The 13,280-nt window shown below is 26.0% G+C and overlaps 1 protein-coding gene across 8 annotated transcripts in view; it reads left to right on the top strand.

The window, feature by feature from the left end:
* Positions 1-439: 439 nt before the first annotated feature.
* LOC126900971 (uncharacterized) overlaps positions 440-13,280 on the top strand; it is a 14,577-nt gene continuing 1,736 nt past the window's right edge. Inside the window, exons 1-6 of one of the 8 annotated variants that reach the window (XM_050677044.1) lie at positions 440-1,480; positions 4,273-4,335; positions 4,409-4,471; positions 4,545-4,610; positions 11,292-11,354; positions 11,428-11,490. In XM_050677044.1, coding sequence (XP_050533001.1) covers positions 976-1,480; positions 4,273-4,335; positions 4,409-4,471; positions 4,545-4,610; positions 11,292-11,354; positions 11,428-11,490 — 823 coding nt within the window. In that variant the 5' untranslated portion in view covers positions 440-975. Of the gene's footprint in view, positions 1,481-4,272; positions 4,336-4,408; positions 4,472-4,544; positions 4,611-6,657; positions 7,644-11,291; positions 11,355-11,427; positions 11,491-13,280 lie in introns of those variants that run through there. The other 7 variants (XM_050677041.1, XM_050677047.1, XM_050677046.1 and 4 more) reach the window with 7 other exon arrangements.

Below are 13,280 nucleotides of genomic sequence, written 5' to 3'. Positions count from 1 at the left end.
TAGACGAGGGTCGTGTAACGATTCCTAGTGTGATCTTAGAAACTGTAGATCTTAATTAATAGTTAAATGTGATTGGCTGGACTTAATTGAAAACTCACACATGGGCGTGACTTTGAATCTGTACGATAATCAGATTTAATTGTCTAATTTATTGATTATTTTAAGTTTTAAATAAGGGAACCCTGTTTTGGTGATCTTGTGAATTCATAATATATGACATACATGTACAAAAGATAACATAATATAATATTTTAATATTATAAGTAATAATATAATATTACAGTATCGAACTATCGATGTTTTTTCTAATGCCATATATTATAAATAATATTTTATTATTATATATTATTATTTTATTTGCTTTTAAATAATTTGCAACTGCATAAAAACTTGTTCTCGATTAAAAAAAATATCCCAACAATACAAATAACCTCAACGTCGCCTTAGATATTTTTCCAACTCAGTATGAAAATTATGATATAAATTAAATGAAATTAAAATTTAATGTATTTATCAAGCAGTTTTTTCTAATACATTACATGTAGTTACATAGTTTTTTCTTAAAGCTATTGTTGAGTCACTAAATTCTAAAGGAATATTAAAATGACGACAATTTTGTTTCCAATTGCGTATTTCATATTTTTTTCTGTGTTTTTACAAATTGAAGCACCAACCAGTTCAAAATGGAAGGCGGCATGTATAAAAAACTTTTTAGAAACTGATCAATGGAAAAGTATAAATGAAGTTGATTTTATTTTTTATTATGGATGCAATTATAATCTAGATGAAATAGAAAGGATAGATATTACACCTAAAAATTGCTTGAAACGCATACGATTATCTACGATATATTTAAGATGATCGTATGCAAATGTTTTAAAAAGAATTTTCATACTTATAGATTACTTTCAAGAACATTGTAAATCGTTAATACATAGCGAAAACCAAAATGTCAAAGCGATCCATTGCACTATTATGTTATTAAATACTATTTCTACTATCTTATGTCCGTTAGTAAAGCTAATGAAAGGAGCTTTAGATTATATGGACACATTACATGTTGAGCCTTGGATAAAAGGTTCAAAGAAAAACTATACAATGAATAAAATGTTATCATCCTTATCAGATGAGTCTTTTTTAAACTTTTTATCACCTTCAGTAATCCATTCATCGACTATTGAAAATAAATTAATTACAATAAAAAAATTTTTTTACATAAGACGCAAGGAACTAAATATCGACATGAACTTTTGTCATTTTAAAGACCCCATTGATTTTATTTCAGATATTCAAATATTAAATAACGAATATGAAAATTTAAAAACCAAAGAAAACGAAAAATTCTATCATTTTCTAAGAATAAAAATCGAAAATGAAGCACAATGGACAATCAAAAACAGGTACATAGATTTAGGTTTTCAGTACAAAATAAATACCTATGAGACATTTATACCATCACTGCAAGAGCAGAAGAAGCCCAGTTACGTATATTTATTTTACTTTTAAAAATATTTATTTTATTTTGGATTTCATTCCAAAACCATATTTATCAATGTTTTAGATTCAAAAAAAAAAAGAGTATATCGATTTGATATAGCTAATAGTTAATTAGCAAATAAAATTGACCAAATTAATATAATTTATAGATACCTTATGAATCTATCAATTTGTATATTTTTTTTATAAATTTGACCTTTACCTGTCAACAAGAAGGGATTTAAAATGACAACTTTTTCACAAAAAATTAACTTTTAAAAGAGTTCCGGAAATACTAACACATAATTTATTTTATTTTTATGCCTGTCGCTACTTTATTTCAGAACTCACTTGATTAATTTTACCTAACGATACATTAAAAGACTACAAATCATATCTAGTTGAACATATAACCCTTAAAAATTGAAAAAATACAATTTTTAAAGTTTTAAAATTTATCATCATTTTAGTTTCGATGCGAAGCTGAAGTTATTTTACCATGATGTGTTTTTTTTTTTTTTTTATCTGTTGCCACTTTTTTCAGTTCTCACTGGACCGATTTCTTTCAACAATACACCAAAAGATCACAAATCGTACCTAGTTGAAGACATTACCCTTAAACATTGAAAAATTTTCCCTCGTTCTCCGCAAATGTGGAAATCTTCAAAAAAATTACAAATTTTGTAATTCGGTAAATCGGTAAATTTTGTCATTTTTTTCACTTTTTTTCTTAAAACTTCCATAACTTTTTCAAAAATCAACAAATCAACATAATTTTTTTTATACTAAATTTTTAGATATTTCTCTTTCATTTGATATCATTTTTTTTGAAAATCTAACACTTATTCTGCTCACAAGGGGGATTTAAAATAGGAACTTTTTTACGAAAACTAACTTTTTCAACTTAATTTTTGAAAATATTCCAGAAATACTGCGTCCTTTAAACATATATCAAATTAAAGCTTATTTTATGTACTATAAAATGAAAAAAAAAATTTGTCTCGACGATCTATCTTCTATGCGCAAATGGCTACCGTATTCAAAAATATGCTATTTTTGTGTTAAAATCCTGGGTTTTGTATTTTATTTTATTTTAAAATATCTTATGTAATTTTTTAATTTGAGTTAGCTTAAATGGCCAATTTTATCTTGTGGCAAAAACAACGAACAGTTGCCGAATCGGTAACACATGTGTCTTTCACGCTTAGGGTACGAGGTTCAAATCCGTTTATGGCAACTAATATTTTGCATTTTTTTGAGTTAGAATAAATTTTTCAAATCATTTGATATTTATCTCATTTAGATTCAATAACTTCAATAAATATAAAGAATCCTGTCACTATAGTCTCTCCTCGTGGGAAGAAATTTATATTCATGTTAATATTATTATACTATGTGGTTCTTTTTGTGGCTACGATTTATTTTGCCAACGCTCACTAAACCTACTTTTTTCAACGATACGTTAAATGATTACAATTGGTATTTTGTTTAAGTTATCATTCTTAAAAATCGAAAAAATATTTCTTATTCAAATAAAAAGTAGCTTAACCAGCTTTTTCCATACAAACAATTAAAATCATTAATTTCTAATATTTTTGAAGTATTTATTGTCGAATTAGATTTTATATGATAAAAGTGTTCAACTACAAAAGTAAATAATTTTACTTTGTAATTTATTAATTTTTTAACTCTATTTGTGTGTGCTACTACCAGTCTATAATATTCTAATTTTACATACAGTCGAAAATTATATAAATATATATGAGTAAGATAAATTTTATTCTAGAATAAATGTTTAGAACAACATACATATGCCACATAAAAATTTTAGGAAACAAAAATCATACATTAGATATATTATAATAATTTCCAAAGTTGAGAAAATTGACTTGTGAAAAGTTGGTATTTTGAATCCCCTGCCTTAGTCAAATAAAGGATCAAATTTTGAAAAAATTATATAAAATAAAAGGCAAATACCTAAGGTTTTATTATAAAAAAAAATTATTTTGCTTTGTTCATTATTCAAAAAGTTATCGCAATATGTAGTACAAAAATAACAAAAGAGGTATATATATATGTATTTAAAAAAAAAAAAATTTGTGTTGATACATACATTTTTCAAAAAAGTTATAACAAATTTTAAATTTTAAATTAGGATGTCTTTTTAAATATGATAGCATAAAGAAGATAGGTCGTCGGGACGATTTTTTTTTAAATTTATGGTACAAAACAAAAGCTTTAAGTTAACATATGTTTAAAAAACACAGAATTTCCGGTTCGTTTTCAAAAATTAAGTTGAAAAAGTTGACTATTTTGTATCCTCATCTGTGGGTAGGTACAGGTTCAAAATTTAAAATAATTATATAAAATAAAAGGGAAATACCTGAGATTTTTATATAATAAAAATTATTTTGATTTGTTGATTTTTCAACATAAGTTATGGCAATTTAAAAAAAAAAGTGAAAAAAAAACGTAAAAAATTGTTCTAAAAATCGTAATTTTTTTGATGATTTAGCCAAAAATTTACGGGGAACGAGAGAAATTTTTTCAACTAAATATCATTTTATGTATCGTTGAAAAAAATCATTCCAGTGAGAACTGAGAAAAAGTGGCAACAGACACAAAAAAAAACCTAGTTTAGTAAATTTAATATCTTCTCAAATTCGCATCGAAGCTAAAAAGAAAAATTATATAGGAAATAATATATATTATTATATTATAATCATAGAATTTAAATAACTATTTAAATACTTAAACACTCAACTTACTTAAACGATTAATTGTTTATATTTTCAGAAGTGAATATAATTTTATCAGAGGATTTATCTAAAACATTACCACATGATAATACTGAAAAAGGTACCAATTTATTTAGTTTTATGAAAAATCATAGTTTAAAATTTATTAAACTTTCAATTGTTTATGTTTTCAGAAACGAATATAATTTTATCAGAAGATTTATCTAAAACATTACCACATGATAATACTGAAAAAGGTACAAATTTATTTAGTTTTATGAAAAATCATAGTTTAAAATTTATTAAACTTTCAATTGTTTATACCTTCAGAAATGAATATAATTTTATCAGAAGATTTATTTAAAACATTACCATCACATGACAATATTGAACAAGGTACAAATTTATTTAGTTTTATGAAAAATCATAGTTTAAAATTTATTAATTAGTCTGAAATATTACAATAAAGAGTGATTATTTATCATGTGACACTCAATCATTTGTAAAATGAAAACACTTTAGAAATTTTTTTGTGTTACTTTAGTAATTTAATGTACATACAAAAGTGCAGTATTGTAAAAACATTTTCAAAAGTCAAGTTGAAAAAGTTTTACTTTCTACGCGTATGTTTGAAGATTTGACATTCATATAAAAATCGATAAATTTTGTCATTTTTTTCACTTTTTTTTTTTAAACTTCCATAACTTTTTCAAAAATTAACAAATTAACATAATTTTTTTTTATACTAAAACTTTAGATATTTCCCTTTCATTTTATATCATTTTTTTTGAAAATCTAACACTTAACCTGCTCATTGGGGGGGATTTAAAATAGCAACTTTTTTACAAAAACTAACTTTTTCAACTTAATTTTTGAAAATGTTCCGGAAATACTGCGTCCTTTAAACATATATCAAATTAAAGCTTATTTTATGTACTATAAAATGAAAAAAAAAAATTGTCTCGACGACCTATCTTCTATGCGCAAATGGCTACCGTATTCAAAAATATGCTATTTTTCTATTAAAATTCTAGGTTTTTTATTTTATTTTATTTTAAAATATCTTATTAGGAGAATATATTGACTATCATGAATATTATATAATTTAATTGACATAGAATAAAGTTCATAAGACATAAGAAATTAAACTTATTTAATTTTTTTTGCTTTTTTAAAGTCGAAAAAGTAATTTTTAAATTTGAGTTAGCTTAAATAGCCAATTTTTTAGCTTCGATGCGATTTTTTATATGTAAACACTAATTTTTAATAATATTAAAACTTAGAAGTGATAGAAAAAGTCTAATTGCAGATTTGAAAACATCGCGAAAAGTTGATTTAGAATGGTATATTTTTGTTACTGATGAAAGTTCCTTGTAGTTCAGTGCATTTATAGTAACAAACAGTTTTTATTGAAATTTATTGTATCAAGCCCTTTAAATTTTTATACACGTAAAAATAAAGTAAAATACAACTTCTTTATTATTTTTATAATTTCTCCGTTTAAATTACAATATTAAATTATTGAATATCAATTTCATACTAAATTTAACAATTATAATTAGTATTTATTTATATATTATATTTTAAAATCAAAGAACTACTAATTAGGATATAATCAAAGAAATAAGAGTTGATGTTGCTTTTGGAATAATCCACCAATTTCTCTAAATGAAACACTATCTACAGATTTGCATCGAAGCGTTTCTTATGATAGTGATTTTAATAACTGTCAAATATCATCTATACTTGTCCCATCTATGCCTTGTCTACACTGTGCCTCGACCCCACTGTGCTACTGTTTTTTTAAGTTGATGCAATGGAATACGATGTATTACTCGAAATTCCCAAAAAGTTCAGGTAAATTAACAGGTACCTGTAAAATGTATTTTTCGGTATGTATGTTATCATAATTTGATATAGTTAACCTAACTGCATGACTAGACTACGCTGGTTAAACAAATAATTCTATATGCGTTTCGTCGTGTGGCTTAACCTGTGAATACTGCGCAAGTAGCCCTCAACATGTCATGGTATCCGCAAAGTATCAACGGCACATAACAGTAGGGCACCGCATTGCACGAATACCCTAAACGTATATCGACCACCGCAGCGCACAGACAACGATTACTAGAAGATGGAAATAAGGGTTAAAACATAGTCACGGTACCAATTGTTTGCAATGACCTTCAAGAAGTCTATGATAAAAATTTCAAAAATTTCTGAACTATAGCCGAACACACATTATGTGGTTACATATAGAATGACCCAACTGTACAAACAACATTCCACTTTACCTTATATTTTACTAAATCATATAACAAAAAAATCTATAAAAAAATATGAGCAATAAATAAATTGAACTAAAAGTGAAGTAAATATATATATTATATTTATAAATATGACTTAATAAAAATTTAAATCATCAAAAATAATGGCTTAATATTAACTTTAAGCAGTTTTTATTTCAATTTGTCTTGTGTAGCTGTGTACATTTTTTTTATATCTATTGTTTAGTTTAAAATTAAATAGTGAATATTATAATGTCGAGAACTTTGAATACAATAACATTTTTCATATTATTCTCTGTTGTCTTGCAAATTGAAGCACCAACATATTCAAAACAAAAGGTGGAATTGTTGGGTAACTTGTTAGAAATGGCTCAATGGAAAAATATAAATGAAGTTAATTGTATTGTGTATAATGGGCGCAAATACGAACGTAACCAAATAGTCGGGAGAGCTATTACAACTAACAATTGTAGTACTTATATACGATTAGCCACAATTTTATTAGGATGTTCGTATGCAAATATTTTAAAAACAATTTTCACTTTTATAGATCGCTTTCAAAATCATTGTGAATCGTTGTTAAATAGTGAAAACAAAAATGTCAATGCGATCAATTGCACCACTGAGTTATTAGATACTATATCTAGTAGCTTAATTCCGTTAGTAAAATTGATGAAAGGAGCTTTAGAATCTATAGATAAAATCCATACTATACCTCGTAGTAACCATATAAAGAATGATTTTATATTGAATAAAGTGATAACATCCTTACAACATAATACATTTTTAAACTTCTTAACATCAACACGAGTCAATTCGTTGAATACATCTAATATATTAATCACATTAAAACATTTTTTTTCCAAAAGACACCCTGAACTAAATGTTAACAAGGAAATTTGTTATCCGATAAAAAACTTGAAATTTTCTTCATTTGGGCAACACACAAATCACCAATATAATATATTAAAAAACAAAGGATTCAGAGGTACTGAAATGGAGGTCTATCATTTTCTAAGAAACAGAATTAAACTAATAGTGCAATGGGCAATAAAAAAAAGATATGATGGTTTAGGTTTTCAGTGCAATTTAGATACCCATGAGACAATTTTCCCATCACTTTCAGAACAGTCGAAGCGCAGTTACGTATATTTATTTTACTTTAATAAATACGTTTTATTATATTCTCGCTGCCATTCCAAATCCACGTTTCACGATTTTTTACATTTTTTTAGAAATAAGAAAATAATATGTTATTTTTGTAAAATTAATAATGGAAATTGGTTGGGTTATTATATCTCCCATTATCACTTTCCATTACAAAAACACTTAAAAAAAAAAATAAGTAAGCTTCATTGCGATTGAGACCATCTCAATACTATTTTTTTACTTAGTTTTTTTTTGCTTTTATTTTTTTATGTCTGTTGCCACTTTTTTTAGTTCTTACTGAACCAATTTAGCATAACAATACGTCAAATTAACAGAAATCATCTTTCTTTAAAGGTCCTATACTGGAAAATCGAAAATTTCCAATAGTATGGTAAAATTTTACAAACATAACTATTTTTAAATTAGCAAAATTTCACAATTTTTTTAAATTTTATTAACTTAAAATTGTCATTTTCTTTTTGCTTGCCTTTATCCCAACTACTTGAGGTCCGTCATCCTTATCCTAAACTTCCATTTGACATGATCTCCCACATCCTCTACGCACACATAAGGTGTCCTTATATCTCATTAGATAACATCCCTCCATCTCTTTTTTAGTTTTCCTCTATCTCATCTTCCTTCAACATTGTATAACTGTTCTCACAGCTTCTGATTCCTCTATCCTTATAACATCACCAAACCACCTAAGTCTATTTTGTGTTATCTTATCTATGATTGACGCTACACTTATACTTCCTCCTATATGTTCGTTTCTTATCCTAACTTCTATATTCACTCTACTCATCCATTTTACCATTCTCTTCTACAATCATTAGCTCGTGTTCTCTTTTTTTAAACTCGTGCTCTATATACTTTATCTTACTCATACTTATTCTTAATCCTTTTCCTTCAAGAGCTGATCTCCACATCTCTAAACTTTGATTAATTTCCTCCCATTTTCTCCCATTAACACTCTATCGATAACGAATAACATTCACCACGTCACCTCTCCATAAATTTCTCTAGTAATTTCATCAATCACTATAGAAAATAAGTAAGAGCTTAAAGCAGAACCTTGTTGCACTCTTTTTCTTATTCTAAAATCTACAGTTACACTATTACCCCTGGTACAAGTACCATTGTACATATCTTTTATGATATCAATATATCTTTAGAGACTCCTCTCCTCATCAACGTCTACTTTAAGACCTTTATCAGTACTCTTTCATACGCTTTAATCCAAATATATAACTATCATACACAGCGTATTTTTATTTTCCCTATACTTTTCTAGGTTTAAGCGTTTCTAAATAATACTTCACATCCCAACACCTCACCCTTCTAAAATGCCAAAAAATCACAAAGATATATCACAAAAATGGTTATACTCTAATTGAAATTTTATTCAGATCAAATTTTTCCATTTAATAGTTAAAATATGAAAATAGGTTCCTATTTAATTTTCAAAAACTACCCCTAAAATCTATCATTAGAAATACATTTTTTTTAAATTAAATATGATCTTTACAATATTCATAAAAAGAAGTCAAATTTTATGGGACATAAAAACTAACAATCATACATTTTCCCATAAAAAATGCTGATTTCGTAAAACAACGGTACATATACATAATTTAAAAATAAAACAAATTTGAGATTTTTTTTGTGTACTATACGATTGAAAAAAAAATACGTTCCCATGACTTGTCCTCTATAAAAAATCTACTTTCAAGACAATAATTACAATTTGATAAATATGATAATTTTTTTTTAATTACATCATTTAATTCTCTTCCCTCTAGTCAACACTAAATAGTGAGTGTCTAGACTACCCTAGTGTTTTTCATTAATTTCCGATTAACATTAACGGATGTGTTCCAATACCATCCGTGATATGTTTGTTAAATTTTCATATTAATCTTACCTGTAAAATTTATCATCATTGTGGGAATAGTTAAAGTTAAAGTATATTAAGTATAAGTTAATAGTTAAAGTATCCGCGGGTATTTTATTCCTGTTCCTTAATCTAGATACGGTCTACAGTATGTTTTATAGATCAACCGCATATAACTTCAATTGTTATAGTTATAATCATTTATATTTAACCACATATTAACTAAAATTAAATTCGATAGAAAATAAAGCATTGAAATCAGTTTAATATTTTCAAAAATAGTGGGAATTAAAGAATAACTACGTTTTCAATTTTGTCATATTTAAAATGAGCTATTAAATAATAAAGAAAATGTTTTTTGAACATTACCGCGTTAACTCAATATTATATGTAGAAATAATTATAAACTAATTTAAGTGATCACTGATGTTCAATGAATCTTTGAAATAAATCTGAAAAAACTTTGTGAAAATATCTCACATATAATGAGTAATTGGAATGTCCTTATACAAAGCCATTTCTCGTACCTTATAAAATAGGAAAAGATGATATTTGATGTGTAAAAATACAGAATTACACGAATCCATTGAAGATGGAACACACAAGAAAAAGAGTTTGTAGTTAGGTTAAATTAAGAGGAATATATTAAATAATAAAAGGGAAGTTAACCCGAGCCAAAAATCTGGACTGTCAAAATATCTCATTTACTATTATGAAGAAATAAATTGAAAAAGAAAAAAAGAAATCACTAAAAAGTTGCCAGTTCTAGCCCCCAGTGAGCCATTGGTTTTAAACAATGAAACTTAGCTTTGCAAGACGTTTAGACACACCCGAAATAGTGACGATGTTGTGCACTTCGTCACAACATGGTCATAAAAAGGCATAACACTCAATATGATATGATAAAATAATAATTTCATTATTTAAATTATTAATTACAGACCTAACTAAATGTCCAATATTATTACATGTTTTTGGTTATAGAAACAAATTTAGTTTTTAGTTAACAGTTATTGTTATGAATTAATAGTTTACTAACATTAAATTTTATCTATTTGAGATTTCTTTAAATTTCAAATATTTTTTTGTTATTATTTTTTATACATGCGTAAGTGTTCTCTTTAAAACATTCCTGTTTTTAATTAGATTTTTAAAAATAGCCTATACAAAAATCAGGCATTCTCGCAAAAATAAGCCCAACTATATTCAAATTTAAATTAAATTTAATATTTATGATAGTAAATTAATTCTAATATATGATTTTATTTTTTTTAATTTTGTTTTTATTTGTAAGGATAGGATATTAGATGTTTAACGAATTAGCATTTATCTAAATATTTATTCCTGATAAAATTCTAAATAGTAAATTATAGCTGATAAATCAAAAAATAGAAGCAACGTTTTTTTGTTAATTACTCTAATTATAATGCGAGTAATCAAGTGGTTTATAATAAATTAATCACTCTGTATATTTAAAAAAAACTAAAAAACACGCTTTTAAAGCATATCGAACTAAAAAGTTAAAAATTATTTTTATAATAAGCTTAAAAGAATAATGAACGAAAAATACTAGTATTATTGTGAAAAAACCGTCGGAATATTTAATATACGAAAAATATGGCACAAAGCCCCCACGCATATTGTTTTAAGCTAATATAACCGTGTTAAAAATAACCTTCCTTAAATCATTATATGATTTTTTTTTTGAAGATAGTAATATTAAAAGTAAATGGCTTATATTTTCAGAAATTAATAAAATTCCATCAGAAGATTTATCTGAATCATTACTACATGACAATATTGAAGAAGGTACAAATTTATTTAGTAATATGAACAAGCATAATTTTAAATATATTAACCGTTTAATTGTTTATATTTTTAGAAATGAATAAAATTCCACCAAAAGATTTACCTGAATCATTACTACATGACAATATTGAAGAAGGTATAAATATATTTAGGAATATAAAATATCATCACCCTGCCTCAGTCCTCAAAAGCCAGTAGTAATCTTTGTAGGACACATACTTTAAATAAAGTCTTGTCTTGTTACACATTTTTGTACAATTTCAAATATTATTGCTTTCTATAATTCCCGTGTATTCATACTGTCTTAAGAAGTTTTGAGCATTTGGTGTTATTATTTCCAAATAGAGCATCAACAAAATCTTATAATAAGAACCCAATAAGGAAATATCTCAGCAATAATTTGCTTCTGTCTTTCTTGTCAATTGTCCATGTTTCACTTCCATATGAAAACACACTCAAAACAAATATTTTAACCAATCTTTTACAGTTAATGCTCAGATGTGTATTGGTGAGAAGCTGAGTATTGTTTTTGAATGCTTGCTTTATTAATTGTATTCTTCTTCTGATGTCAGGAGTTGATTTGTTATTGAAAGCTATGATACTTACAAGGTAGAAGAATTTTCGGACTTGTTATAATCGTGTATTATTATTTGTATATGAAGGTTTAGATCTGAGAGCATTTTACATAAAAGCATTGTTTTGATTTTATGGAATTTAATTTAATTTTAAATTTATCCAGTGCAGTTTAATAAAATTTTTAGCATATTATTTATGTCATTTTCAGACTGCTAAGATAGCATTGTCATCCTCCAAGCGAATACAGTGTATATGTTGACCATTTATTTTCACTCCATTGATCTTGGTTTTCATTATATCTATGCTCGATTCAATAAAGAGATTGGATAGATAGGACGATAAGGGGCATTCTTGTCTCACTCCTCTCCTTATTTTTTCTACTTTTACAGATCCATTTACATTTAATTCTATTGTTTGATCTTTATACAAGTTGAAAATGAGCCGTCTATCTTTCTAGTCAATTACTTTTTCTTTTAATATCTTGAATAAGATTTTCTAATCTACTTTATCGAAAGACTTCTCTAGATCTATGTTGCTATAGTATTTCAATTCAGTGTAATTCTTCTCTCAAGGATCTGTCTCAGTGCTAATATCGCTTCTCTTGTTCCTCACCTTTTCCTAAATTCAAACTGATCTTTCGATATATTAGAAAAGAGTACTATAGTTCTATTGTTTCCACATTCTATTGTATTGTTTTTCTTCAGAACTTTTATAGTTATACTTTTGATAAAATCCAGTGGTAGACTTCCACTAGTATAGCTATCTTTAATAATTTTAAACGATTGATGTTTTGTCTTTCCTCTTATATTTTTCAGTATTTCAGCCGGGATATTGTCAATTATTGTTGATTTTATGTCACTTAGTTCTCCTAGAGACTTCTCGAATTCACTTATCAATATTTCGAGTCTTATTCTATCTTCTTTTACATCTATTTCATTTTCGATTTCCTATTTTTGTTCATATAATTCTTCCATATACATTTTCCACCTCTCTACTCTCTTTTCATTTTCCAACAAAATTTTGCAATGTTTATCTTTAACTATGTTGCTGGATGTCTTGGTTTTCTATTGCAGTTTATTAATTTTATTATAGGCTTCCCCTGTGTTGTTGCTTAGTAGATCACGTTCTATTTCTTGTATGTTTTGATTTAGCCAAAGTTCTTTTGCTAGACGGCATTTTGTCGTTACTTCGTTTTTTGTCTATTTATATAAATTGTAATTTCTGTTCCTCAGTTTGTTCATTCTTTCATTCATGACTTTCTCGGTTCTATTTTATTTTAGCTTCGATGCGAAGCTGAGAAGGTATTGGTTTTACTAAGATGTGTTTTTTTTTTTTTTTTTTTTTTTTTTT

The sequence above is a fragment of the Daktulosphaira vitifoliae genome, unplaced genomic scaffold, assembly GCF_025091365.1.
Source record: "Daktulosphaira vitifoliae isolate Bord-2020 unplaced genomic scaffold, ASM2509136v1 Scaffold_3, whole genome shotgun sequence".
Taxonomy (NCBI): domain Eukaryota; kingdom Metazoa; phylum Arthropoda; class Insecta; order Hemiptera; family Phylloxeridae; genus Daktulosphaira; species Daktulosphaira vitifoliae.
Note: the sequence above shows the minus strand (reverse complement) of the source record. Positions and strands in the feature narration are given on the sequence as shown.